This window comes from the organism of the source record quoted next, unplaced genomic scaffold (genome assembly GCF_019419815.1).
Source record: "Pyrus x bretschneideri cultivar Hongxiangsu unplaced genomic scaffold, Pyrus_bretschneideri_v1 Contig25, whole genome shotgun sequence".
Lineage (NCBI taxonomy): Eukaryota > Viridiplantae > Streptophyta > Magnoliopsida > Rosales > Rosaceae > Pyrus > Pyrus x bretschneideri.
Genome location: NW_025999557.1, coordinates 3,541,733 through 3,569,661, shown reverse-complemented (window position 1 = coordinate 3,569,661; position 27,929 = coordinate 3,541,733). Strand labels below are relative to the sequence as shown.

At 36.8% G+C, this 27,929-nt stretch overlaps 4 protein-coding genes and 1 pseudogene across 7 annotated transcripts; 2 read left to right on the top strand and 3 right to left on the bottom strand.

The window, feature by feature from the left end:
* Window positions 1-1,725: 1,725 nt before the first annotated feature.
* On the bottom strand, window positions 1,726-6,221 carry LOC125478441 (annotated as a pseudogene).
* Window positions 6,222-6,615: 394 nt separating this feature from the next.
* On the bottom strand, window positions 6,616-8,008 carry LOC125478619 (calmodulin-like protein 11). The gene is made up of 4 exons (XM_048586980.1): window positions 7,711-8,008; window positions 7,362-7,519; window positions 7,186-7,263; window positions 6,616-6,949 (listed from the first exon to the last, which is right to left on the bottom strand). The coding sequence occupies exons 1-4, from the start codon at window positions 7,784-7,786 to the stop codon at window positions 6,815-6,817; spliced, it is 447 nt and encodes a 148-aa protein (XP_048442937.1). The 5' UTR covers window positions 7,787-8,008; the 3' UTR covers window positions 6,616-6,814.
* A 2,712-nt stretch (window positions 8,009-10,720) lies between these two features.
* Window positions 10,721-16,073, top strand: LOC125468167 (peptidyl-prolyl cis-trans isomerase CYP63-like). 3 transcript variants are annotated; one of them, XM_048586773.1, is made up of 14 exons: window positions 10,729-10,874; window positions 11,441-11,585; window positions 11,716-11,770; window positions 12,351-12,439; window positions 12,608-12,632; window positions 12,744-12,782; window positions 12,876-12,993; window positions 13,182-13,348; window positions 13,431-13,758; window positions 13,856-13,998; window positions 14,118-14,319; window positions 14,422-14,784; window positions 14,863-14,943; window positions 15,545-16,073. In XM_048586773.1, exons 2-14 carry the CDS (start codon window positions 11,460-11,462, stop codon window positions 15,885-15,887), a joined length of 2,079 nt encoding a protein of 692 aa, XP_048442730.1. In that variant the 5' UTR covers window positions 10,729-10,874; window positions 11,441-11,459; the 3' UTR covers window positions 15,888-16,073. The 3 variants fall into 3 exon arrangements, with proteins under 3 accessions (XP_048442728.1, XP_048442730.1, XP_048442729.1); XM_048586771.1 differs by lacking the exons at window positions 13,431-13,758; window positions 13,856-13,998; window positions 14,118-14,319; ... (1 more) ...; window positions 14,863-14,943; window positions 15,545-16,073 and having other exon boundaries at window positions 10,721-10,874; window positions 11,502-11,585; window positions 13,182-13,380; XM_048586772.1 differs by lacking the exons at window positions 13,431-13,758; window positions 13,856-13,998; window positions 14,118-14,319; ... (1 more) ...; window positions 14,863-14,943; window positions 15,545-16,073 and having other exon boundaries at window positions 10,732-10,874; window positions 11,506-11,585; window positions 13,182-13,380.
* A 201-nt stretch (window positions 16,074-16,274) lies between these two features.
* LOC103960081 (2-methyl-6-phytyl-1,4-hydroquinone methyltransferase, chloroplastic) lies at window positions 16,275-18,591 on the bottom strand. 2 transcript variants are annotated; one of them, XM_048586770.1, is made up of 4 exons: window positions 18,448-18,591; window positions 17,642-18,245; window positions 16,921-17,227; window positions 16,275-16,558 (listed from the first exon to the last, which is right to left on the bottom strand). In XM_048586770.1, the coding sequence occupies exons 2-4, from the start codon at window positions 18,220-18,222 to the stop codon at window positions 16,403-16,405; spliced, it is 1,044 nt and encodes a 347-aa protein (XP_048442727.1). In that variant the 5' UTR covers window positions 18,223-18,245; window positions 18,448-18,591; the 3' UTR covers window positions 16,275-16,402. The 2 variants fall into 2 exon arrangements, with proteins under 2 accessions (XP_048442727.1, XP_048442726.1); XM_048586769.1 differs by having other exon boundaries at window positions 18,431-18,587.
* Window positions 18,592-24,083: 5,492 nt separating this feature from the next.
* Window positions 24,084-26,933, top strand: LOC125478456 (ammonium transporter 2 member 5-like). Its single transcript, XM_048586634.1, has 3 exons — window positions 24,084-24,671; window positions 25,374-25,659; window positions 26,278-26,933. Exons 1-3 carry the CDS (start codon window positions 24,084-24,086, stop codon window positions 26,817-26,819), a joined length of 1,416 nt encoding a protein of 471 aa, XP_048442591.1. The 3' UTR covers window positions 26,820-26,933.
* Window positions 26,934-27,929: the final 996 nt, after the last annotated feature.

Here is a 27,929-nt window from a genome sequence, read left to right as displayed (position 1 = left end):
ATCGAATCTAAGACCTACAAGTAAAGCAGAATATCACTAGATCGTAATATTAAACGACATTTATTTATTTTAATTTTTTTTTAACGTTTTGAAATATGCATAAAATACAACCATCCAATAAAATATACGAATTAGTTTTTTTTGTTGTTGTTGGAATAAAAGAATTAATTTATCACACATTTTGATATGAGGAAATTGTGACAATGATCCATCAACTTTAATCCAATTGGAGTAATGGTCCCTTAACTAAAAATCAATTACCATTGGTCCCTCAACTCATCAAAACGTGCAGCTATAATCCTTTTCATCAACTCCGTTGGAACTTTCGTCAAAATAAGTCATGTACCACGCATGTGAGGGTGAATAAAGGGGCAAATATGGAAAATAAAATAAGAAAAATTGTATTAATGGTCTCTTAACTTTAATCCAATTGGAGAAACAATTCATCAACTTTAACTCAATCGGAGCAATGATCCCTCAACTTTAACCCAATTGTAGCAATAGTCATTCCAACATAACTCATTTTGACAGAATACTAACGGAGTTGACGAAAATGATTATAGTTACATGTTTTGATGAGTTAAGAAACCAATAATAATGGATTTTTAGTTGAGGGACTATTGCTCCAATTTAGTTAAAGTTGAGAGATTATTGCTACAATTTACTCTTTTAGTTCACTCTTTTATGTTTTGTTACAATTTTTTATGTTGGTTCTAGTAGAAGAATCTTCTTCTCAAGTGATATTGCTAAGGCGGCAGATTACGATTAGCTCGGACGTTCATCGGGTTATGTGGTAGCACCAAAACAACGTTATTTGCGGTGTTTTTCACTTTCACATAGTTGTTATTGACCTTTCAAAAGAAAATATGCAACTTCGAAGCATCTAAAAAATTAAAGAGAAAATACCGTTTGAAAAAGTATATTGTAACTTTTCTATCGTGCCATATTAAAGAGAAAATGCCCTTTGAAAAAGTATATAATAACTTTTCTATTGTGCTAATAGAAGGGTTAAAAGTGTTTTCTGACATCAAAAGCATATATAATAACTTTTCTATCGTGCCAATAGAAGGGTTAAAAATTTTGTGACATCAAAAGCATATATAATAATTTTTCTATCGTGCCAATAGAAGGGTTAAAAGTACTTTTTGACATCAAAAGCATATATAATAACTTTTCTATCGGGCCAATTGAAGGGTTAAAAGTATTTTCTGACATCAAAAGTATTTCTACCTGCATTTAAAAGATAAATCTAGAAATAGTTTTGGATAATAAAAATGCTTTCTTAAAAAAAAAAAAAAAAAAAATGCATTCAGATGTTTTTTTTTTTTTTCTTGAACAAACGATATTATTTACACTAAAGATGAGGGGATGGGCTTAACCTCATAATGAGCTAGCAATAATGTGATTCAAACTCGCATTTGGTGAGAATCAAACTTAAAACACCTTACTTACAAATGAAAAAGAATACCAAAAGATCATTGTACTAAGTGACCATTCATATGCTTCTTAAGAAAGCACTTCCAAATTTTTTTAGAACGCACTTCAATTTTTTTACCGCACTTGTAAATGTTTGCAGTAGAAGCAGTTAACCCATGAGCAAAAGTGCTTCCTACTGTTGCAGTCCCAAACAAACCCTAAAACTAAAGGCATAACAACAGAAAGACAATAATTACACAGATGATTTCCGAACATTGATTTTCTCTCTTCTAGACACTCATGGTTATATGTGTGTGTGTATATATATACACAAACGACAATTTCCTTTAAAAATATATGAAATAAGTGTGCGGAAACCGTTTCCAAACGACAATTTCCTCAAACTCTCTCCAGCTGGTTCAAAAAAAATTCCTTTAAAAAAAAGTCGGTACTAGTTTACAAAAAACACCGCTTGGACAAATCGCACGCCAAAAGCAATTTCCTGGTGGTTTCCACTCGTCAATGTTGGAAGAGCCTTTCCCGACTAATACCAACAAACCAGTCAAACAAAATGGCCAACTTCATACATCACGAGATTGACAAAAACCAAGTTGATCTTAATTTAACACCAGGAGTCCACAAAGGCTGTCCTTGCAACTTCCTTGCAATTTCCAGTGCCTCAATGCCTTCTTTTTTTAACTTTAGATCCTTGCTGCGGCTGAACCGTGTGCTTCGGTTAGAACGAAGGCTTCTCGTGACGGTAATCGGGTGTGCAGACTTGTCCTTGTTGAGTATTTCATTGGTTTAAAAATGACCTGCAAGGCAAAATGTAGGGTTTTATATGTATAATATTCCTTGCAAAACTTATGATATTGAAATTAATCATACGTGCACTCTAAGGGGAGCGCAATTCGCGCTACGGGTCACCGTCAAAGCTCTAGTGATGTTCGTCCGTTGCGCAAATAACACTCCCTAAACTCTACTGCCATTTTTTTTCCACCAAACCTAGTGGTGCATAAACGCAATGAAAAAACCGCAACGCCAAGTAGCAGATCAGAAAACGTGTATATGTATATTTTAGTGAAGCATGCAAGATCAAAGAAGTTCTTCATAAATTTTTAATGCCAAACATCAACAAAACCAAATAAGTTTCTAAGAGTAATACATAGCTAAGTTAATATTAAAAACAAAATAATTGTTTGAAGATAACTATCCTGCATATATTAAAGTTTAAAATCCTACTTATGCCGAACGTCTACGTAGCTAATTTATTTTATAAATGAAAATGATGCTTTCAATAAACTATTTGCTTATATAAAAGGTAAAGCCTTTATCAACAAAAAAGTCTATACAAATAAATTAATTTACAAAAGAAAAAGATTCTTTTTAGATAGCTATTAGAATGTTAAAGATAAACATACATAAGCAGAAAATCTACGGTGAATGACTTCATAAGGACAGTCCAAAATCATATATCCCCTAAAACATGCAATTAAGAGGTACAAGATGCCCTAAATTGTTTAATCTTTGGCCTAAAGTTTTTGGTTTGTATTGATGTTCAACCTAGGTCAAGGTTAGTACTTCAATGAGGGTTTAAACTGGGCTCTTTCGGCCCAACGGGCCTCGAGTGCCATCCTTGTAAACAGAATGCAGTACCACGCCCTAAGAACGTTGTGCATTCAAGCTCCATTATTTAAAGTAAGGATGCAGTCAAGAGATGGGAAAGATAGATTTAAATCCAACAAGGCCATCCATTAACCTGTTCAGTTCTACACGCACAAGTCACAGTGAAGCACTACTAATTGGTATCTCTATTCACGCAAGCGACGAAGATAGTCGATAGATGCACTCGCCGTAGTTTTAGCATTGCAGCAAACCTATGTCAGATATATAGCAGATTTGGACACTCTAGACAAAATGAATCCAGTAGAAGATGCATATGTTTCGATCATTTTCATGGATCTGTTTAAATATGTAGTGCAAAGGGAAAACTGCAGTACGAGGTGAACTTTACCACATAGTTGCAAAACCAAATTTTTCTTAACAGAATGAATAATCAGAAACATATAAATAATTTCTCTCACTCAAATGACTGCTATCAAATTCTAACAACTAAATAGAACTTAAACCAGTACAAAAATTCCTATCCGAAACCAAAATCATACGAAGCTCATCCAATACTATAACACAATCATACTCACAAGTAGACCTGTCCTCATTGAGTATTTCATTGGTTAAAAATGACCTGTAATGCACATGTAGAGTTTTATAAGTATTTTATTCCATGAACAACTTATGATGTTGATTTTAATCATATGCATATTGTAAGGGGAGTGCAATTCGAGCTACAGGTCACCATTAAAGTTCATTGTTGCGCAAATAGCACTCCCTTTACTACATATTTGATCACGAGATAAACTATCATTACGACAAGTTTTGTACTACAAAACTGATCACAAGACAAGATATGATTAATACAAATTTGATCACAAGATAAGATATCAACAGCATGTTTCCACGTAGTTTTGCGTGTATGAACTTGTGTGAACACTCAACTGCCATTTTTTTCTATTATTTCGGAGGCCATAACAAATCCAGTTTGATATTGTGTCAGCACATTAATGAAGCAGAAATTTCCTAGCTAAATAGCTTGACGAATTTCACCAAACCTAGTGGTGCAAAAACGCAAGGAAACAACAACATGACCAAGTAGCAGATTAGATAAGCTGTAAGTTGACTAAATTATATTTTTCAAAGTATTTGTACATTTTGGTGAAGCATGTAAGATCATAGAAGTTCTTCATAAATTTTTAATGCCAAACATCACCAAAACCAAATAAGTTTCTAAAAGTAAAACATAGCAAAGTTAATTTAAAAAAAAAAAAAAAAAATTGTTTGAAGATAACTATCCTGCATAAATTAAAGTTTAAAATCCTACTTATGCCACGTAGCTAATTTATTTTATAACGAAAATGATGCTTTCAAGAAACTATTTGCCTATATCAAAGGTAAAGCCTTTATCAACCAAAAAATGTCTATGCAAATAAATTAATTTACAAGAGAAAACGATTCTTTTCAGATAGCTATGTTAAAGACAAAACATACACAAGCAGAAAGTCTATGGTGAATGACTTAACAAGGACAGTCCAAAATCATATATCGCCTAGAACATGCAGTTATGAGGCACAAGATGCCCTAAACTGTTGAATGTTTGGGCCTACAGTTTTTGGTTTGTATTGAAGTTCAACCTAGGTCAAAGTTAGTACTTCAAATGAGGGTTTAGATTGGGCTCTTTCAGCCCACCGAGGCCCGAGTGCCATCCTGTAACAGAAGTACCACCCTAAGAACATTTTGCACTCAAGCTCCACCATTTAAAAAAGTAAGGAAAACTAATGGAAAGGGCTTGAAAATTTTGAGTTTTAGCGATAAGGACAAAATAAAGGGTAAGGTGAATAGTACCAGGATTGACTTTTAGTGTAAAAATATGGTTTTTCGTTAAAATAAACAGTACCGGAAGCTTTTCGTTAAAGTTCTCTTTAAAGTAAGGATGCAGTCAAAAGAAGGGAAAGATGGATTTAAATCCCACAAGGCCATCCATTAACTTGTTCAGTTACACATGCACAAGTCATAGTGAATCATTACTAATTGGTATCTCTATTCATGCAAGTAATGACGATAGATGCATTCGCCGTATAGCATTGCAGCAAACCTATGTCAGATATATAGCAGAATTGCACACTCTAGACAAAATGAATACAGTTCAAGATGTATATGTTTCAATTTCATTTTCATGGATCTGTTTAAATATATCGTGCAAAGCAAAAACTGCAGTTCAGGGCGAACTTTACCACATGGTTGCACAACCAAAATTTCCTTAACAGAACGAATAATCAGAAGGATGGTGCTATCCACACACCCATTTTTAACTCTCACACACCCCTCTCAATTTCCAACCGTACCATCGGATTGGATGAACTGAAGAAGAACAATGGACAAAAATTATACTCACAAGTTTTGAACACTAAATTCAAAAATGCATTGAATCTTTTCTACTCTTTCCATGTTAAATCAAAGAAGCAGAGTTCAACCAAACATACCTTTTGCACAATCCCACTTCACCAGCAACAATTTCATCACAAAGGCACCAAATTTCACCTCCATTTTCCAAATCTCACACCTTCAATGTCAAATTCCCACTGCCAAAACACGATCAACCTCACTATCCGAACCAAACAATTCACCAGCCCTATAATTCATCGCTGAACCCAAAACCCCTAACTTTTCCAATCCAATCAAGTTGAGCCACGTACTCCGATCCGCCAGAGTCCCCCAGCAGACCAATCTCTCAGCCTGATTCACATTCACCCCTGCAATCCTCGCTTCTCTGAAGGGTTTCAAGCACTTCTCCTTCGCGAACCCGCCGCACTTCTCATTCGCCGCCGTCAAACACCCCTCCATTTGTCTCTCCTCGCACTGTTCCCTCTGCTTCAAGTCTGACTTTCTGGCCAATCAGAGCTCCCCACCACGGGGGCTTACACTTTTCCGATGCGCTAATGGCGCACGCGATCCTGGCACCGGCCTCGCACTGCTCGACGATCTTGGACTCGCAGGCTCTGTACGCGTTCGCCCAAGCTTTTGGGTCGCGAAACGCCAGGACGTACGGACCGGACGACGGATCGTCGGGTGGCCCTGCCCGAACCGGTCCACGGAGTAATGGTACCGGGCTGTCGAATCGTATAGTTGTTGCGGCGGCTGAATGCTCGTCGATAGGGTTCGATTCGGAAGCCGCCATTTTTAGGTTCGGAAAAGAAAAGGAGGCGCGTGCACAGGTTAGTGATTTGGCGCAAAACTGTTGTATTCCGACATGTGTGAAATTTTTTTGCAGAGGCCGCACGTGAGAAAGTGAACAATGATATTAGATTGATTGAAAGTTATTTTAAAATAACTGAAAACGGTTTTTATGAAAATATTTTTAGAATCAATTTTTAGTAAAAATACAAGTGAATTTTAAAAAATCACTTAAACCGCTTTTGTTTATTTTAAAAACACTGACAGTACTTCAAATGTTTTTTTTTCCTAAAAGTGTTTTTTGTCATTTTAAAAGCACTTTCAAACTTACAAACGAGCCCATTGTTCATGATGTGAGCTAATCTAAATTAAGAAAAATTCCAAGTTCAGTGCAGATAGAAGCACACCAAATAATGCAAATGTAATTTTAAAAAATTCTAAGCAAATTATGTTGTGAACAATAAAAGTAAAATGGCACCTCTCATGTGTTACAACCATAATTGCACAATGTGCATTGCTTCCTAATCAGCGGGTTTAAAGATTAAACACATGATTTAGTTTTAATCCATTTTTCTATTTCTAATAACATGATTAAGAAAGAAGGAAAAGATCAACAGAGCAGCATCATCCTTGCAAATTCTTCATAGCTAACTAGACCATCACCATCCAAATCAGCTTCTCTGATCATTTGTTCAGCCTCTTCATCGCTCAATCTTTCTCCCAAATTTATCATCACTTGTTTCAACTATCACAAAAGAAAAAAAAAGTATGTAGATATATGAGTGGTGTTTCTTGCACCGTACATTATCTCTCAAATTTATGATACTAACTGATGTGACACATAACATGACAGTTGCTCATTGATTGTAAACAAATGAGGTTTAATGTGAATCCGAACATGAACAAATGCAATTTTGACACATCAGTTGAGATTTTAAAAGTCGGGATACAACTAAAAGTCAACTATAATTTTATGTTTACCTCAAAGGCTGAAATGTAGCCATCTTGGTCTCTGTCAAATACTTTGAAGGCTTCTTTGAGCTCCTCGGCAACATTTTCCTACAAGATTAATTACAATCTTCATCAACTCAACTGGTTTCAAAGGCTTAATTAACACAAATATGCTGAGTAAATTTGACATTATAGAGCTTATTTACCTTCATCTTTCTTGACATAATATTCAAGAACTCTTCAAAATCTATGGTCCCACTTCCATCACCACCAATCTCACTAATCATGTCTTGAATTTCTTCTTTTGTGGGACGTTGATCCATTGACTGGATCACTGTAGCTAGTTCTTCCAAGCTAATAAGTCCTGCAAATAAAGACTCGATCAAAAACCCTAGCGACTTATCGACGTGAGCAGCACGAAAGCACGTGATAGATAATTAAACGCGAGAGGAATCGATGTATGCGATTAAAGGAACTCCCGTCACCGGTCGAGAAGAATCGGTTAATGGAAACGTATGTAAAGTAATGATTATACGTGAACTGATAAGAACTTACCATCTGAATCCTTGTCGATGAGGCAAAAGGCTTCCTGGAACTCAGCAATCTGACCTTCTGTCAATGCCTCTGCCATTTTCTTGGATCAAAAGCTGAGAGAAAAATAAGTTAACTTCCTGTTGGCAGCTGAGAAAGCTGTATTGTTATGTAGAGAAAAATAAGTTAACTTTCTGTTTGGCAGCTAAGAAAGTTGTACTGTTATATGTGAAACAAAGAATGGTACTTGTTCACCCAAAAAAAACACAAAGAATGGTACTTTGGAACTGGCCTGGAGTGTTGGAATTGTTTGTGTCACATTCTCATTATAAGTAGGTAAAGAAAGAAACTAAATAATTTTTTTAATTTAAGGTTTAATTGAAATAGTCAAAAACAGTGCGTGTGGCATTTTTTCCAGTCAAAACATGGAAATTTTCTAGAAGTGAGGCCAAGAGTCCTGAATCAACGGTTGAATACTTTGATTGTAAGAATTCTCCAATTACTTAGCTTAATTCTCCAGTTCAGGAGTTTTTTAGAGTAATTATCACACGATCATATAATATTTTATTATTAATTTTGTAGCGCATATTTTTATCAATATTATACTCTCAATTTATTACACATTAATTATATCGTCTATTCATATTATAATGCAAAAATTAGTAACATAATTTCTAGAGCGGAAAAATTTCTACAATTCTTAGTCAAAAAGGACATGACTTTGATGCTCATTTTCAACGTACTTTTTATTACCATTATTGACATTTGTGACCGAAAAAACGAACAATCGAATTTCAAAGACACCATTATTATACTATGTCTTTGTTAGCGACTCCAAGTATTCAGCAGTAGCATGCCGTTTGACAAAATTTTGTAAGACATGTCATTTGGTTAATTACAAGGACTTAAATGTTGTTTGTGTTGGCCTTACATGATTACATAACTAAAACACAAATAAAAGAAAACGATGGCTAACCTAAAGCACTTCGAGCGCCTACCATTGACTGAGTTTGAAGGAGGAAAAAACACCACATCAGTGTTGAAGTTTTCTACAAGCTCCTAATTTTATACAACTACTCAATGGAAAGTGTTTGTTGTGTTTTAAAGATTGTAGGGACCTCAATATTTATAGAGTCAAGGGTTTTGTCCATAGAGGAGACCCAAATCTCACTTTCTTAGCTCACATGTAAGGTATTATAATTACATGTTCATCAAGGATTTAAGCGGCCTCATTTGGGTTCCAAGACATACATTCACAAGGCTAATATAAAGGGGATCAACCACAATTTTAGCATTAATCTCTATTATTTCATTCCTATTACATTGTTGACCATTTAAAAGTTGATTTATATTGGATTAAGTCCAACCGTTTCAGAGTACTTTTGTAAAAAAAGACTTATAATTATAAGCAATTATGCTAGATTGTACCGAGTTTAATCTTGACTTGAGATCGTTGGCTAGGTATATTGATCATACGAAAAGTCCAATATGTAATAAGTTAGTATCGGACAACGTAGACAAATTTCACAAACATAAGCCTTTAAGGTTAGCTCTCAATTGGTCGTGCAGGTAAAAGTGAGATAATAAGTTAGGATTATATTAGACTTAAAATTCAATTTCTTCTAACGTGTCGTTTATCTGGATGCAATCGTTGTATATTGAGGCTCACATTTTACGTAGTGAATCATAATGCATAATGGAAATCACAAACAACAATCGTTTAAAGAGGAAACAAGGAAAATGGGAGAAAGAAGATGAGACTTCCCAAAAAGAATGAAGAGGAAATAAAACTTGGGAGATGAGACACATTTTATAGCCCCTGGCATAGTGGCGGATTTAGAATTTAATATATATAGCGGTTTTAATAAAAAAAAGGTTTTAAAAAATTAGACGAAAGTAACATTAAAAAATTAAACGATAAACTACTAACTTTTTATTCATAATCTTTATACAAACAACATTGCAAGCTACAAAGACTAAATTTGTCCAAGACGAAGTTTCATAAATTTATCCAAGACGAAGTTTCATACTCTGAAAACATGTCATAATAGTTTTATTGTCAATACAAGAAAAAAGAGATCAAAGATGATTTGAAACTATCCAAAATTGGAGTTGAATTATCCAAAGTATAATTAGAATAATCCAAAATTGGAATTGAAAATATTTGGAATAGGATTGTGTCGAAACTAATCGATGATGATTTTTGATTGTGGTGGCCTAACCATCTCCAAAGGAGTCCAAATAAGATGTCAAATTTTGAAAATAAAATTTAAATTTTGACAGCTTATGTGGCACTTTGATATCTTTTAAAGTTTTGTCCTCCAACCGATATGTCAAATTAAATTATTTTATAAAATAAATTATTAAACTAATTAAACCAAGTTGTGAGGCGCGAGCAGGTTAGTGTGGAACTTCATCGGAGGTAGAGCGGGACCGCCACCGCCGCTGTTGGTGCCCAAGCGTAGTGGCGATATTGGGTATGTGTCGAAAGTGAGTTTCTCGGCAAGAGGTGATCAGACCGTTTGTGGGGATTGTTGCTGCTGTTTTAGCGCTTAAATTTCTGATCCCTACAGGTATTCAATTGAAAAATGAAAACTGGAAATTGAATGCTCATAGATGTGAAATGGGTTTTTGAAAATTTTTGAACACTGGAGATTTGGGTACCTGTTTGATCCATTTGATCGCATTTTCGTCGAGGCCTTTGGTGTAATTGTTCACCTTCCTACTAATTAACAATTAATAAAATACATTTAATAATTAATAAAAAAAAACATTTGAAGCTGCTGTTAAATTTGATAGCAACATCTTTTGCTGCCAATCCATGTCATAGTCACGTAAGATTTGACACTTCGATTGGAGAATATTAGTCTAGTCTTTTTTTTACTGTTATAGCTGATGTGTTATAGCTGATGTGTACATTTTGACATTCATTTTAGTTGTTGAAAAGCGTATAGATCTACCGCAAAACCATGTACCGCGTAGCAGTCGATTGGTCCTCAGCCCAAGATAGGTAAGAATCGTATAACCCTCGGGGGTTTTAGCGAAAGCGCCAGCGACAGCAAAGCAGCAGCAAAGCCTCGTCTTTTCCCTCTCTCCTCGCTCGCCTCGCCGCCGCCGCCGCCGCCGTCGCATTTTGTTTCCGAATCTGGAACCGAGTTTACTCGGACCGAGTCGAGCTCAACCAACAGGTACTCTTCAATTTCTCATACCAGCTTTCACATAAAGTTTTATAATTCGAGTACCGCAACACTCCGTTTTACAGTAACCGATGCAATCCCAAAAGTTTAACATTAGGGTTTTTGAGATAAATAGGAATCGTGATCGGACGTTTAGGTTTCAGGTTTTGCGATTCCCATTGAGGGTATGTAGATTTGGTTCTGAGGATTAGCTGAAAGAACAAAACTTGGAGTAGTTTCAGCTAACGGTGATATTGGGCACATTTGGAATTTGAATTCAATGCCGATGGAAAAACCGGTTGGGGAATCCGAATTATGGGTTCAGCATGGAAGGGATCAATGTCAAGATCATTGCCAAAACCCTTGGAAATAAATAGAACCTGCATTTCCTTTTTCCGGTTTCTAGGGTTCTCAGCTTCACTGATTGGTTTTTTTCTATCTGCCCTTATTGTTTCGCAATATCTTGTTAAAAAAAATTCCTTCAGTTTGTGTATTTTCGCTGAATTACATTCAAAGATACTTTCTTGAGCTAAATGGTATGTAGATTTTTCTTATATCTATGCGGGATTGTTATGCAGGTTTACACTGTAAGATGGTATGTGTTTATTTACTTCTTTTGCTCCGATGTTCTTGAAACAGGAAGATATGAGCAAGAAAAAGAACCCTCGCGTCTTCTTAGATGTATCAATTGATAGGGCCCCTGTGGAACAAATTGTTATTGAGGTACATAAAAATCAGTTACACTCTCGCTTGTTGGAGTTTTTAGCTTGTTTTACTTGTTATAAAAGGAAAATTTTAGCTTGCATTTTGATATAGTGTTAATGTTAAACTCGTTTCTCCCAAAATTTTGCAGCTTTTTGCTGATGTTGTTCCCAAGACAGCAGAGAATTTTAGGGCTCTCTGTACAGGTAATTTAATGTAATTTGATTGTTGTGTTTGTTGGTTAAGTGTCCACTTTAGATTCTTTAAAAGTTTGAGGAATGCAGATTTGGTTTTATTATGGTTATGTCCGGAAGAAACAAAATATAAAGACTAAGAAGACATAGGATTTGTGAGCATTGGAACCACATTGGTGTTGCTGAAGTAAGGGCTCGTTTGGATGTGCTTTTAAAATGACTGAAAGCGCTTTTAGAGAAAATATTTTTGGGTTCCAAAAGCACTTTAAGTGTTTTCTACAAGAAGCACCAGTTATGTGTTTCTCCCAGGAAGCACTTTAAGTGCTTTTCCAGGATTTACTAACATTTTTACTAAGAATTGTTTTCAAAAATATTTTCAACAAAAGCGTTTTCAGTCATTTTAAAAGCACATCCAAACAAGCTCTAAATCAGTTCATAAACCCCGGTACTAATACATTATCAGATTTGGAAATCTGGTTATAGTGTTTGATTCCATATCTTTTGTTTTTCTTGGTATGAATTTTTTTCTGCTTACATTCATCATCGGTTAAATGACCTATGAGGTGACATTTTGTGTTGTCTTCTGTTATAGGTGAGAAGGGCATTGGAAAATCTACAGGCAAACCTCTCCATTACAAAGGATCAACATTCCATCGAGTAATAAAAGGATTTATGGCACAGGTATGTTGTCTCTTTTTCAGTGAAGCACCACCGTCACATATTACTTATCTTCCTGAAAGGACAAATCACTCTGTTATAGGTAGAGATGACAACTTTTTCTGCTCATTTTATTTATTTACCTTGTAAGTACTAACATGTCATAATTGTCCATGTTTCTCCTTTATACAGGGTGGTGACTTTTCAAATGGAAATGGTGTGAATTTCTTCCTATAAATCAATTTTTTGTTTGATGAATGTAAATTTTCTGTTTTACTTCGAAATTCATGCCCAGACTTGTAAAGATTGACCCTTGATTGGTTTGAAGGCACTGGTGGAGAAAGTATTTATGGAGGAAAGTTTGCAGGTAGATTTTTGTTTGTTTGTGTGTGCAGGAACCTGCACGCTTGCATGCGTCATAACTTTTTAGTTGTGGTCATGATTTTCATTGCCCTTGCAGATGAAAATTTTAAATTGAAGCATGATGGACCTGGTCTTCTGTCTATGGCAAATGCTGGTCCAAACACAAATGGTTCCCAGTTCTTTATAATCTTCAGGCGCCAGCCTCATCTTGATGGGTAATTTAAATTGCTTTTTTATTCACACTTTTATGTGAGATGCCATTTATACGCATTACCTACCACCATAGATCTTTTTCATTTCCATTTTTCACCACTTGGTAAAGAATGTTTTATTTAGGGTCCATTTGTAGCTTTTAAAATGATTTTTAGTCATTTAATGTGATTTTCTTTATCTTCTTTGTCAGGAAACATGTTGTTTTTGGAAATGTTGTGAAGGGAATGGATGTAGTTGAGAAAACTGAGAAAGTGGGAACTGCTGATGGAAAACCTTTAGAAACCGTGAAGATTGTGGATTGTGGTGAATTCTCAGAAATTAAAATCCCTGTTGCAACAGAGAAAGAGAAAGAGAAAGGTAATGTGTGTACATAAGTACTGACACAAGAGGCATATAAATACTTTATTTTGGCAGCATATAAGATCAGTTTTTCGTCCAGGTAAAAAAAGGAAATCAGGAAAGGTTTCATCCACTGAGGATAGTTCTGATGAGGAAGCAAGAGGAAGGCGTAAAAAATCCTTGAAGGAAAGAACTAAGAGAAGAAGATATTCTTCATCTGACTCCTACAGCTCAGAGTCTGAGTCAGATTCTTTGGATTCTGATTCTGATTCTTCTCGATCTGACTCACGTTCTTCTGGTGATGGAAGGCGCAGGAAGAGGAAATCTGTTAAAAAAGGTAAGCACCAGCGTTCAAGGAAAAGAAGAGATGGAAAAAAAGAGAGGAAGAGCAGGCGGCATTCCAGACGATCAAGGCGCAAGTCAAAACGGTACGGTTCCTAGTTACTTTAACTGCCACTTCTTTTTTTTTGTTTTCTGCCTTGGCCTCTTATTTTCCATGGATGTTTATAATGACCTTGTTTTCAGGAGATCGGAAAGTTCAAGTGATACAGAAAGTGAGAGTTCTAGAAGCAGCAGAAGCAGTTCAGATGATGATAAAGATGGTCCTCATGTTTCTTCCCGTAAAACCAGTAACTTAAAGGGTGCAGAAAAAAAACTTCCAACCAATGGTATGTCATCTATATTATTATAAGATGTCCACTGTTACCTGATAATAGTTTATGTGAGTTATTTGTTATTAACATTTATTTGTGTGCGTGCCTGCTCGTGGTTTGTTGTTATGTTTCAGACGCGGGAAAAGAACCCCCTCTAGTGAAAAAAATTGTTGTTGAACAGAAGAACAATCATGGTATGAAGAAAACTGAGGGCAACTCATCTCGAGGAGAAGGTGAATTATCTCGAAAGAATGATGCACCTTTCAACAATGGGCATAATGCAGAAGCTAAAACTGCTAATCAGAACTCTGACTCAGATGACTCGAACAACTCCAGGTTTCCACTGTTAATAGCCTATTGCGTTTATTTAGACTGGTTCATGCACAACTAATAGTTAGTTTTTTTATTGCTTGACAATTTCTGTGCATGTTTAATCAGCAGAAGTCCGACTCGCAAAAGGAGGTCAAGAAACAGCCCTAGGAGCAGGCCAAGCCCAAGTCCTAATAGAATTCCTAGTGGAAGTCCTCCGAGGAATACTGGCGAGAAAAGTAGAGGAAGGCTTTCTAGGAGTCCATCGGGTAGCCCTGTCCGGAAAGCTCCTGAACCTTCTACTACCAATCATGACGGGGGTCTGTCAAAAAGCACTTCTCCAAATGGAAATGCAAAGCGCGTTAGAAAAGGGCGTGGCTTCACTGACCGCTTTGCCTTTGCACGTCGTTACCGTACTCCATCTCCAGAGCGTTCACTCCGTAATTCCTATCGTAATGATGGAAGAGACACTTACAGAAGTAACCGTGATAGGTAATTTCAGTATTATGTTAGTGATTTATGAGTAATAAAGCATGCACGTAAAATGAATTATCTTTTGCATGTCTGAAGGTACTCAAGCTATAGAAATTTTTCTGAGCGCCCACCTCATAGACATTTCCGAAGCCCACCAGGAGGCGGAAGCCCACCAAGGTTCTCTCTCTCTCTCTCTCTCTCTCTCTCTCTCTCTCTCTCAACCAGCCTGAAGGCATATACTTAGCCATTGTATACACTAAATATATGAGGCGAGAAAAAGTAAAATCAGAGCATAAACGATCTTTTTGTTGAACATTTTGATCATAGTAGACCAACATGTCTTTTTTCTTTTGTTTATACACATGAAGTGAGCTAGACTCATTTTTATTTAAACCCATTAATTAATAAGGAAAAATCTGTGGCTCCGTCCCAAAGTCCTCTCTGAGAAAGATAAATTGTTGAAATGCTGCTTATAATTCAGAAGCATTTATCCTATCCAATCAATAAATGAAGCCCTCTGGATGAAATTAGTAATAGATTTTTGGCGTTTTGATGAGTGGGGAACTAAGCACGTCATCTTATATTACCAGGTGATTTCAACTACTGGGAAGAGGATCTTGTCAAACTTCACTTAATTAACCAGAATTCTAGTTTTACGTATTATGCTCCTGCACTTAATTGGATTTGTCGTTTGTATTTTAAGTTATGTGTTATATTGTTTATGGCATATTGAGGCACGAATGTAGCATGCTATTGATTGGGTTTTCCGTATATATAGAAACAGGAGCAGGAGAAGTCGAAGTAGGAGCATTTCCCGCAGCCCTGGTGGTTACCGTGGCCATAATAGGGACCGCAGCCGCAGCCGTAGCCGTAGTCCAGTAGATCGACCTCCTGTAAGTGATAGACTAAAGTCCCGCCTTGGACCCCGCTTTGGTGATCAGCACTCTCCAGACAGAGGTAGGCTTAAATCCAGGTCGAGGAGCCCGAGGCCTTCTCATTCCAGATCTCCAGATGCTACACCTAAGCGTCGTAATCAAACTCCTAGGTCTCCCAGTAGGTCAATATCAAGCTCCCCACCTGCTCAAAGGGGGTTGGTTTCATATGATGATATCAGTCCTTGAAATCTTTTTCCTGGTTCCAGCACGAGAGTAGTTGCATCTTGAGTACGTGTATATGCACGCAGAATGGATCAATCGGAATTCTAGGTTATGTTTCTCGTTTGATCTTGCTTTCGCATTGCAATGTAATTTGAATGTAATTGACTTGGTTTTAGGATGATGTGTGGGGTTTTTGTTTCCCTTTTTTCAGAGACTTGAGGGATTTCATGCCCGTTTAGAGCTAAAACAAAACGGCAATTTTTGGGGGTGCATCTGATTGCTTACGTAACTAAATCACTATTCAACATAGTGACGAAGTTTTGGGCTTGTAGCTCAAGTGGTAAGCGCATCCACCGCTGCGGTTGTGTGCTAAGATTTTCCATATAAATGAATTTTAGGGCAATCTTAAACTTTATAATGTATGTTTGCGATATCGGTCATCAACAATTCACTCTCATCCTGCATACACACACCACAACTATGCTTGCCTACTACTACTACTACTAGGAGTAGAACCAGAAAGGCATCAACTCTCTCTCTCAGATTGGTTGGCCTTTGGGTACAATTTGATCTTTGATCCACATGTATATCGGCACCAGTACATAATATGTTGCTGCCATGACACCCAACATGAACCGCACGAAGAACGTCCACGGGTTTACCGGCTTTGTCACGTCCTCTGCTTTTGGACCAAGCTGCATCGGAACACAACGACAGATGAAGAGTAAATAAGATAGAACATAGGATTAGATGGAACTACACATCATAAAACAAGAACAAAATTGACAGCAATAGAATTCGAGTTCAATGATCCATTTTAGCGACCGGAACTTCCACAAATTACACAGGAAATAATGAAGTTTCTCCATTTCTATAAACAGTAGTAGCATGGCCAACGTATTTGATAATCGAACTACTACACATTTAGAATCCACTAGTTTCATCGGAGTACTTGAATCTTAATCAACTCTAAATGCTGAAAAGAAAAGAAATCGATCATGGAAGAGCATTAATCATCAAGAAATAGGTCAAACAAAAGTTCTCCAAAAGAAAGTACCTGTAAAGGAGAATCCCCGGACGCAGGTTTAACGCCTGTTACAGAACATCCCATGATCAATCCATGGCGGCGAACCCCACGATACCATTTTGGGCCAATTCTTTTCAGCTGGACATCTTTAAACCCTGCCTTCTTGAACCACTCAATGTACTCTTCCTCCTTTGGGAAAAGCATCCATACATCGGCAAAGAAGCGAGATAACCAATATGTTGGGTACACAGGACCAATTACGCATGCTTTCCCTCCGAGTTTTAAGACCCTGTATGCTTCCCTGATGCCACGCTGCGGGTCTGGCCAGTACTCGATGCTGAGAAAATGCAATCATACAGTCCCATTAGAAAGACTACAAAAGTTAGCATGTGTATGTGAAAGTTCAAGATGAGCTAAAAGTGAAGACCATCATCCTGCACATTTTTACCACATGTTTGAGTTCAATATTTCACATCAAGTGTGCATTTGAAAACCAAAGATGCGTTCGTGCTCAATCAAGCAGTAGCATTCTTTCTGACAAGACTATATTCTAAACTACTCTAACCTACAAGGAGGAGGGGAATTCGAACATTGGCTTGGCCGATGTGCGTATAATAGCATTCTACATACGCGAAGACTATTTTCTAGCGGTAAAATTGAAACACGGTCAATACATTACATGACAAAGTTGCAACTCGAAGATTGACAAAAGCTAGAAAACACACCAAGGAAAAGGGTATGAGCAATGTACCTCCCAGCAGATACATATCGATCAGCGTAATCAGTTCGAAAAGGGAGGTCCTCAGCATCCCCCTCTATAAACTTGCACTCCTTCAAGGGCTCCTTCTGCTTAGCCTTGGCAAGCTGATGAGGTGACTGGTCAAGAATGGTGACATTCTTAGCATCCACATGCTTCACAATCCCCAGAGTGGTGAACCCCGTGCCGCCACCAACATCCACCACAATCATTCTCCGATCAGTGAGCTCCGCCGGCTCAAGCGCCTCGTCCCTCATGTCCTCGGTCCAATGCCCGGGGTTTATAACATGGTCATACACAATTGAGAGGAATCTGTAGAACCAGAAAGCCTCCTTCTTGTGCTGAATAAACCTCGGCTGAGAAGCCGGCCGAGGAGCCGAGATGCTGCCGCCGCTGCTGCTGCATCTGGGCACACTGATTCTACCACAAGATTTGGGAATTCTTGCGGCTGAAACAAACCCCGTTTTCAGAAACTGCTTCCCGTGAAGATCCGACCCGTTGAAACTCAACCCGTTTGGGGTTATTGCTCTCACGAGGGTGAGATTCTCAGCTCCATTGAGCATCGCAGAGACCATGATTTGATAATTCAGAGAAAACTCTGAAAGAAAAAAGCTACTGAATTTCACTTGGGTTTTCAGCTAAGTGAATAAAATCAGTGGAAATTGATCCGCATGCAAATTGTAGCAGTTTTATGGGGTTTTACTGTTGCTCTGTTCACTTATCTCTCTCTTTCTTGAAATGGAAAGTTTACGAGAGAGAGAGAGAGAGAGAGAGAGAACTTACTGGTTGAGGGAGCTTACAGATTGAGAGGAAGAAGCTTTTCTCGAGCGTTGAAGGAGCACCACAGGTTTAAGGTAGAGAGGGATAGGAACAAAATGCTTGTGAGTGAACTGTGAAGCAGCGTTCTTGTGGTGCTACTTTCTTTAGGTGAACGTTCTTGTGGTAGTGCTACTTGCACTTGACGCCAACAAGATCATTTTTTTTCCTCTCTTCTTTTTATGTCTAATTCTTATTTTTGAAGGCCACGATATTCCAAAACATTTTTCTTTAAGACAAACTATTGTCTACGTTAATTTAATTTGTTTATATACTACGGTGAGCAGAATTCGGATATTATTGCAAATGGGAGAGTATAATGTTCTACTCAACTTAACTAAAACTGAAACTAAAATAGTGATTAGGTTTAGCCAAATTGACTAGAGCAGTGTGTTTTTCTCTTTGACCGGGACTTAAGCCTACCTCTGTAAAATATCACTTGTACTGGCGGATCCATGATTTTAAACACGGAAGGTCCTAATAATAAATGTCAAAAAATTAATAGACAAAAATAACATTGAAAAGTTTAATTATAACATTGAAATTTTATTCTCGGGTCTCTTTCAAGATTATTCAAATCAACGTAACACTCATTTTGTCTTGAACTTAAATTATCCGAACTTATAAAGGGTGCTATTGGCTTTGGTTAAAAATCTTTCCATGTTTCTTATTTCTACGTTACACAATTGATAAAAAAAATAAAAAAAAAAAAAAAAAAAAACACACACACACACACACACACACACAAACATATACCAATTAACCAATAAACAAAAATTCCATCTAAATTCCAATAATCACATGAGTATACAAACATAAAACATATCAATAATCATATCAAATAATTGACTATAAACCTCCATCAATATCTAATATAATTTAATTGAGATTAGATTAGAATACCAAAAAACTTGCATGAATTTTGAACCAAATGGTGGTGGTGTGGAGATTTGAAATAAATTGAAGTATGATACTGCAGTAAAGTTTAAATATGGGATCGGGTAGGATTTAGAATTTTAGGGTTTTGAAAATGAGGGAATTGGGGATTAGGTGAATATGTGAAAATCAAAGCAATGGGATGGGGGAAGGGATGGGGAAGAGTGGGACTTGGGGGAAGTGCTAGTTGAGAATTTAAAACAAAATATACACTAACAACTACGTTTTGTATATTGTTTTAATTAAAAAAAAATTAAAACAGTTGGCCAAAACGAGCGTTTTCGGCCAAGCCTTAAAAAAAGAAAACTTCTTCACGCGGTCGTCTTCTCCGAAGTTGCCGCCGTTCACGCAATCGTCTTCTCTGAAGACGCCGCCACTTAGTCACTGCAGCTTGCATACATAGGCTTTTCTCCTCGAGTGCAAGAGGTCCCTAGAAAATTTTAAGGAACGATTCAAGGTTGTCGAGGGTTCCTGGTACCTCTTAGTTCCCTCAATGGATCTGCTACTGCTTGTACATAAAAAAAAACTAAAATGTGCAGAAAACTTGTAGCTTCACTTTTATATTCGGAATCTCGAGTTCAATTCTTCACCCCTTTAAAACCGTTTGTATCCCGAAAGAAAAACCTTCAACTAAAACTTAATTATGCAAAAGCAAAAATAATCTCTTAGTCGTTTTACATTTGGAGTTGAGGTGAGCCATGCAGAATCGATCTCTTGTTGCAAAATGCGATGCTGTTACATGGTACTCCATCCCACATCAATTCTGCCAGCAGTTGGTAGGATAGATAAATGTAAAAGGGACCACTTTTGGTGGGATCTAATTGTATAAGGTTCTTTTTTTTACCATGCAACACTAAAGTTTGTTGGCTGTTTGCCCAAAATTGTGCTCCCTTCATTTGTGTCACTTGGTGTTCGATTTACACCTTTCAACTTGATCTTTAATCTATTTCGTTGTCTTATCTACATCGAATTAGTTGCAAGCTGATTTTATTCTTGTTTTTTCAAGTATTAGATTACGAATTTGAACGTGTAATCTATTGTTTCTATAATTTCTTATGTGTTAATAAAATACAAAGAAAATCACGCGGTATAATAACTTTAGCAGTATATTTTAGAAAACTTTGGAAAATTAAGAATTAAAATAATTCCAAAACCTATTTCATTTAAGTATGCATGTTATATCATCTCAAAAAAAAAAAAAAGGTATGCATGTTATATATTGGATTGGAATTGATAAGTATTATTGATTTCTAAGTCTCAAGACATTAGTCTCAGAGTATGTTTTAGGTGTACCCGAAATATCTCCACGTGACGTTACTATTTTATTCAAATTATAATAATGTATTTTATTTTCTATTATTATATTCTAAAAATATGACATATCAACATTGTCATACATTATTATCACGTAGAATACTACTACCATATGTCAGCACTACAACTAATAAGGGCAGTGTGTACTGATACAGATGACTGTGAAGGAGACTTTTATCAGTGTCTAATGAGAATTTTACCCTTGAAACTTTTGATTGAGAATCATTGTTTTAAATTGGAATCGTTAATGACAAAAAGGCTACCTTTATATATCCGTCCCCCTCTTTTATTTCCATTTGAAAACAAATACAAGTTTTACGTCCCATCAATTTTTACAGAAATTCTCTCACGTCATGCTGGGATGAATGCCAGACCAGAAAACTGAGGGAGTTTGAAGAATTGATTGAATTAATAAATGAAAGCTCAAACATGCAAAATGGCTAAATTTTTAAAACAATTAAATGAATACAGATAACCAAAGGCAAACGGCCAAAGGAAATACACTTTGTCAATCAAACAACTGATCAATAACAAAATCAAGCATCCAACTCAAACGTTTTGTTTCACTTTACCTGTTACTTAGAAACCAAATATAATCCAAAAAAACTTGGGCGTGTAAAACCCTAATTAAATGAATATGCAACCCCAAACCAAATTACAAATTAACAGAGAAACAAAACTGAGAGAGAGAGAGAGAGAGAGAGAGAGAGAGAGAGAGAGAGAGAGAGAGAATTACACTCTGTGTCCTCTGAGCATCGCTAAACACCTGAATTTAGTACCCACAACCAAAAGCAAAAGTACATCATTAAACACAATGCTAAAGAAAAATTATCAGACTTGAAACACAAAAAAGAGTTTCATATCTGAGACCGAACTGAAGAAGAGGAGAGCGCGTAATCACAATAATATCTTTTTCTATAATAACAGTGTTATAGTGGAAATGACATTGTTGTTCTAATTAAAAGATAAAAAAAGGAGGACACGCATGGAGCTGTGAAAGTGGGAGAAGAGGAGGGCGTGATGTTTAGAGGAGATAGAGAGATAGAGATGTACTAATGCCCAGTCTCGAGACCTTAGTCTCGGAGTAACTTAAGGGGGCGTTTGTTGCGCCGGACTATCTCGGACTGGATTAGCTTCAAGGACTAAGCTGGACTGGCTTAGACTAGACTAAATTGGACTAACTTAGTGAAGCGTTTGGTGCAGTATTGGACTAAGAAGCTGGATAATAACAAATTCTAATATTATATTATTTAATATATAAATTATTAATATTTTTATTATGATCTTATCTTTTTCTTCATCTTTTCCTACCATTTCCGTCTCACTCTTTTCCTCTTCTCTCATCGTCCCACCCTCTCCCTCTTTTTTTCCTCTTAGACCTCTCAATTCATGTCTCTTTCTCATTCCTGGTCAAACTCCTTATTGATTCCAATCTCTATTTCTCTGTCATCCCTCCCTCTCTAGCAATGCGTTGTTCGAATCGAACCTCATGGCTCCAATTTTCTTGACGAGTTGCAGGTTTCCCGATGTGTTTTCCGGCCAACCCTTGTTAAATTGGATGAAGTTAGCACCGCCAAAAAATTCATCACCATCCCTAGATCGAGATCTTAGCTTTGAATGCTCGAATCTGTCATGGATTTGAAGAAGCCTAAACAGGCCGAGACTTCCAGGCCATTTTCCGGCCACATTCGACCACATTTTGGCCTCAATTCAAGTAAAATCGTAATCTTGTCACTCCCAGCTTCAATTTGGTATATTTTATATGAAAGTTGGTTGTGAAATGGATCTAAAAGAGAGTCGGAAAGTTAATGATTGATCTAGGTGACCGGAGATGATGAGGAGTCTGTCGGGAGTGGTCGTTGAGCATGACGAGGACGAGAAAGAGAGGATAGTCTTAGTTAGTCCCATGGTTATTGGGGGGTCTCGCTAAGACCTCTTAGTGAATGGTTTTGTCCATGCTAGTCCCCTTTAGTCTCATTAATGTTAGTCCCAGCATGGAACAAACACAGTATTGGACTAATAGCTAGTCCAGTCCAGTCCAGTCCAACTTAGTGAGGGCAAACAAACGCCCCCTAAGTATATTCATTGGCGTCGGTGGCCTAATTCCAAATCTCGAGACCTTGGTCTCAGAATAACTTTTAGGTGCATCCTAAACATTATCATGTGTGTTATTGTTTCATTAATAGTATATTTGTTTTTTTTTATTATACTTTATAAGTAAGACATATGAATACTGATGTATACTCATATTATAACATATGAAATGATAACACAACATGTCAGTGTTCTCAATACACACAAAAAAGTATCTCCTAGTCTTAGAGTTAAGGTCGAAGGTATTGGGATTAAGTGTCCTAATAACTTCTTAATAGAATAGGTTAGGCTACAAACATAGGATTGAACTAATCGAACCCTTCTACTATCCCTAACCACCCAACAACTAGTATAAGGATTATGAATCTAAACTATCCAATCCAAACGACCTCATTGGCCTTGACTTTGAGCTTGCAATTTGCGAAAAATAATTATAGAGTAATGATAGTGAGATCAAAATTTTAAATCAAATGATATGTCACTAATAAGAAATAAGCAGGTTAATTGACACTTACTTAATAATTCAATCATCTACAACCACACCATTTAGTTTGCAAATTTGATTTAAATTTTTGATCTCCCTAGCATTATCCTGACTTAAGTGTTGATTAACATGCTTATTTTCTATTGATGACATATCATTTGATTTGCAGATTAGGTATCCTTAGCATTATTTTTAACAATATGTATGTATACGTAGATTACTTATTATAATCCCTTAATTTGCACAAAAATATAAATAAATAAAAAAACCAATTATTTAACCTGTTAATTAAAAAGAATTTACTTTAATATATCATGTTCCTCCATTGGAACCATCAATCTATTGGCCAAGAGCAAGCCCCCATGCGAATGGCGGGAATTCCAGTGCCGAAACTTGTAGCCATTGGATTCACCGTACGTCGTGGAAAACGACGCGAATGAGAGACGCTAAAGCTTAGGAATCTCTTGGTAACGATGAATCTCAATCCAGTTCCAATTTTAGCCATCAAACGTGCAAATATCTAGTTTTCAACCAACAAGGTCAAATGGCACATCAGTAACTTCACACGCCCCTGAACCCGGAAGTACTCTGCGGACAATTTTCAGATTCATTAATCTGGACAAAAATCACGTAGAACCAAAAAAGATCCAGGCAAGGAACAGCAAAGCCCCGATGCTTCAAAGTCACAATCCACAAATAAATTTATAAAGCGTTCATGGCATCCCATTCATAAATCAACACACAATCATCATCTACAGTCTAAGCCCTAAGCTCGTTCGTCAATCCATCGCAATGGCACTCCCATCGAACCTCCAACCTGACGAGGCGAGCCCCGAGTGGCTCAGCAAGGGTGACAATGCTTGGCAACTCACGGCTGCCACGCTCGTTGGCATGCAGAGCGTGCCAGGCCTTGTCATTCTCTACGGAAGCATAGTGAAAAAGAAGTGGGCAGTGAACTCCGCCTTCATGGCTCTGTACGCCTTCGCAGCAGTCTTGGTCTGTTGGGTCGGCTGGGGCTACCAAATGTCGTTCGGGGACGGGCTTTTCCCATTCCTTGGCCGACCCAATGTGGCCATGGACCAAGCCTTCCTGCTGAAAAAAACATTCAGTGGGTTTCTTCCAAATGCAACCATGATTTATTTTCAGTTCGTGTTTGCAGCCATTACGTTGATTTTGATCGCCGGGGCTTTGTTGGGGAGGATGAACTTTCATGCATGGATGTTATTTGTACCCCTTTGGTTGACATTTTCTTACACAATTACTTGTTATAGTATTTTTAACCCCCAAGGCTGGTTGTATAAGATGGGGCTTATTGACTACTCTGGTGGCTACGTCATTCATCTCTCTTCTGGTGTTGCTGGTTTCACTGCTGCGTACTGGGTAAGTCAACACAATTTTACTAAAGTCAGTTGTTTAGTTTACCCTTTATGTGGACGAAATTTCACCATTGATGTATTATGGCCTCTCGAGCATCACGGGCCAAAAATTTAACCATTAGAATTTGAGCCACTGATCGTAAAATACATCATAATTTTAGCTCAGCCAAAGTTTACTCTTTATTAACCTACAAAACCTATTTGCAAAGAAGGGTAAGATTATGTATAATAGACTTCTCCCGATAATCACAAAGCATGAAGCCTTGATGGTTAGGGTCGCCTATATTGCTCCATACATAATATTGACCATTTTTAATCTAGCCTATCAGTCACCCTTTCTGTGAAGTCTAGGCCGTACTGCATGGTGAAATCAAACTCTAATAATAATTGTTTAGAGTTTATAAATAGAATTTGCCCCTAAAAACTGATTTGTAAGAAAGGTTGCATAAATTTTTTTTTAATTTTTTATGATAGACCGCTATATTCTAATATGAGCAACATGCTTATGGCAGAACATGTCGAGTATGTCTCGCATCCATTAGATTTTTTACATTAGTATAATGAATTAAACTTAAATACAAAAGAGCGAGCGTATTATCCTAATCAACTAATTTAACACACTTCTATCAAATAATTTTATTTTGTGGGTTAAAATTAAGTTGGTTTTACAAGTAAACCACAAATACTGTTTTCCTTGAGGATTCAGGTTGGGCCAAGGGCAACCAATGACAGGGAGAGATTTCCACCAAACAACATTCTGCTGATGCTTGCTGGGGCGGGCCTACTTTGGATGGGGTGGAGTGGATTTAACGGTGGAGATCCTTACATGGTGAGCACAGACGCATCTCTGGCCGTCCTCAACACCCACGTGTGCACTGCCACTAGCTTGCTGACGTGGCTCTTGCTTGACATTGCTTTCTTCGGGAAGCCCTCTGTGATCGGCGCTACTCAGGGCATGATCACTGGCTTAGTTTGCATTACTCCTGCTGCAGGTATAAATTAGTCGATTCACATAAACATACTCAAATAATTTTGGCTTACCCTTTTTATTTAAATGTCATAATAAACATGAGATTTCATTTTTCTTGCTTTAATTTGAAAGCTAAATTTAATATCATGTGGCCAATTTGAACTATTCAGCCAGTTTATACTTATCTCTAAATTAAGCCTACTCAAAATAATATATTTCTTAGTGCAATTGTAAATTGTCACATCAAATTACTGCCCCATCATATTTTATATATATCATTTTATTTGAGTTGTACATGATCACTTAGGACCCGTTTGGTATCCTATTAAAAAAAATCAACATTTCTCAAAACATTTCTTAAGAACATCTATCAAAAACAATTTTCTTTAAGACCCCAAAACTTGTTTGGTATAAAAGGAGAAGAGAGAAAAGTAGGGATGCTTAGAGTTTAAAATCTCGCTTTTAATATTATTTTCAAGAAATAGACTATATTTTTAAGTTAGTTTTGAATTCAATTTGGAAAATAATTCTACTAAGCAAGTACTTATGACTTCAAACTTAAAAAGTGTTTTTGAATTTAGAAAGTTGAATTCAAGTACAAAACAGAGCCTTATTGTGTCACATAATCTTTTGAGTATAGGAGTGGTACAAGGTTGGGCAGCAATCATAATGGGAATGATGTCAGGAAGCATCCCATGGTACACTATGATGGTCCTCCACAAGAAAAACGGCATCCTAAAGCAAGTCGATGACACCATGGCCGTGTTCCACACCCACGCCGTGGCCGGAAGCCTAGGTGGCATCCTTGCCGGCTTCTTTGCCCACCCGAGGCTCTGCCGTATATTCTACTTAACCAACAATTGGGAACACTACATTGGCCTTGCCTATGGATTGCAAAGTGGCCATGTCGGTGCAGGGTTTAAGCAAATGGGAATCCAATTCCTAGGAATAGTGTTTGTGGTTATAGTCAATGTGATCACCACTAGCATCATTTGCTTGTTCTTGAGGTGTTTCATTCCACTCAGGCTCGACGACGACGAGTTACAGGTCGGTGATGACGCGATCCACGGCGAGGAGGCTTATGCATTGTGGGGAGATGGAGAGAAGTATGATGGTTCCAAGCATAACTCAGTTTATGGAATGGAAGAGTTTCCCATGAATGCGCCTAAAGCTGAGCCATGAAGTTGATATGCTTTTTTTTTTTTTTTTTTTGTTAATTTCTACTTTTATTTGTATTTGTATTTGTATTTTGGTTTCTTGCAAGAAACGTAAACCTCGTTTGGAAGTGCTTTAAAAATGACTAAAAACGTTTTGGTAAAAATGTTTTTGGATGCAAGTGCTTATGAAATCCATTTTCTCAAAAAATGTTTTCAGTTATTTTAAAAGCACTTCCAAACGAACTCATAATCTACTCATCATCTAATGTAATAAGAAATAAATAAAAAAATATTGACAAACTATTTTGTCATTGTAATTGTACTTGCTCTGCTATTCTGCCCCAACCTGGTTAAGGAAGAAAATATGGTTAGCGACTTCATTTCTTGGGTAGGAAAATGTTAGACTACATCTAGCTCCAAAATGAGGTGGAACCTGCACCAAATTAAGGGCCTCGTAGTAGTCTCGATTTCAGCGGTCTATTTTTCAAGTGTTTGTTTGACTAAGAAAACATAAGCAAACAACTTTTCTTTAATTTTCTTTTTTTTGGGTGTTATTGATTAAGAAAAAAATATTGTGCTTTTTTTTAATTTTCTAAATTTAAAAGTTCATAAAAAAAAAAAAAAAGTGATGAAATATAACATTGGTAGTTTGGAGACTTGAACCGAAAACAAAACAAAAAACATACCTAAATTGTAAGGGCATTACAACTTAGTTATTTGAAAGCATAAACCAACAAACAGACCTAAATCGTAAATTCATTACAAGATAGTTATTTAAATGCTCCAAACATAAGAGTTAGGTCTCCAACGGCGCACAAGTGCAAAATTTGAATTTTGTAGGTTGAAATGTTCATTAAAAAATTTAGGATAATACGACTAAAAATCAACTTGAAAAAAGTTAAGACAAAAATAAATTTACCACGTAATCAAATTACTACATAAATAAATATATAATCTCATATAGAGCCAAAAGGTGTATAGCCCCTCGTTAAGAGAGATTATTTTTTAAGAGCCTCAAAAATTTCTTAAAGCTCTAAAATGGACTATATTTACTACTTTAACAGCCTCATATAGAACCCTTCATTGGAGATACTTAGAAGAATCATGTGCTTCTTGTAAACCCTAGAGAGCAGGC

Bases quoted from the DNA above. Each gene is read 5' to 3' on its own strand.
- LOC103960081 (XM_048586770.1), bottom strand. From the start codon at position 18,222: ATGGTCTCTGCGATGCTCAATGGAGCTGAGAATCTCACCCTCGTGAGA. The intron at 17,228-17,641 runs GTACATTGCTCA...GCATTTTCTCAG, and splicing joins CGATATGTATCTGCTGGGAG to CATCGAGTACTGGCCAGACC. The intron at 16,559-16,920 runs GTACTTTCTTTT...GTTCCGATGCAG, and splicing joins CCGGGGATTCTCCTTTACAG to CTTGGTCCAAAAGCAGAGGA.
- LOC125478456 (XM_048586634.1), top strand. From the start codon at position 24,084: ATGGCACTCCCATCGAACCTCCAACCTGACGAGGCGAGCCCCGAGTGG. The intron at 24,672-25,373 runs GTAAGTCAACAC...TTGAGGATTCAG, and splicing joins GTTTCACTGCTGCGTACTGG to GTTGGGCCAAGGGCAACCAA. The intron at 25,660-26,277 runs GTATAAATTAGT...TTTTGAGTATAG, and splicing joins TTGCATTACTCCTGCTGCAG to GAGTGGTACAAGGTTGGGCA.
- LOC125478619 (XM_048586980.1), bottom strand. From the start codon at position 7,786: ATGGCAGAGGCATTGACAGAAGGTCAGATTGCTGAGTTCCAGGAAGCC. The intron at 7,264-7,361 runs GTAAATAAGCTC...TTAATCTTGTAG, and splicing joins TTATGTCAAGAAAGATGAAG to GAAAATGTTGCCGAGGAGCT. The intron at 6,950-7,185 runs GTAAACATAAAA...CTTTTGTGATAG, and splicing joins GCTACATTTCAGCCTTTGAG to TTGAAACAAGTGATGATAAA.
- LOC125468167 (XM_048586773.1), top strand. From the start codon at position 11,460: ATGTGTTTATTTACTTCTTTTGCTCCGATGTTCTTGAAACAGGAAGAT. The intron at 11,771-12,350 runs GTAATTTAATGT...CTTCTGTTATAG, and splicing joins TTTTAGGGCTCTCTGTACAG to GTGAGAAGGGCATTGGAAAA. The intron at 12,994-13,181 runs GTAATTTAAATT...CTTCTTTGTCAG, and splicing joins CGCCAGCCTCATCTTGATGG to GAAACATGTTGTTTTTGGAA.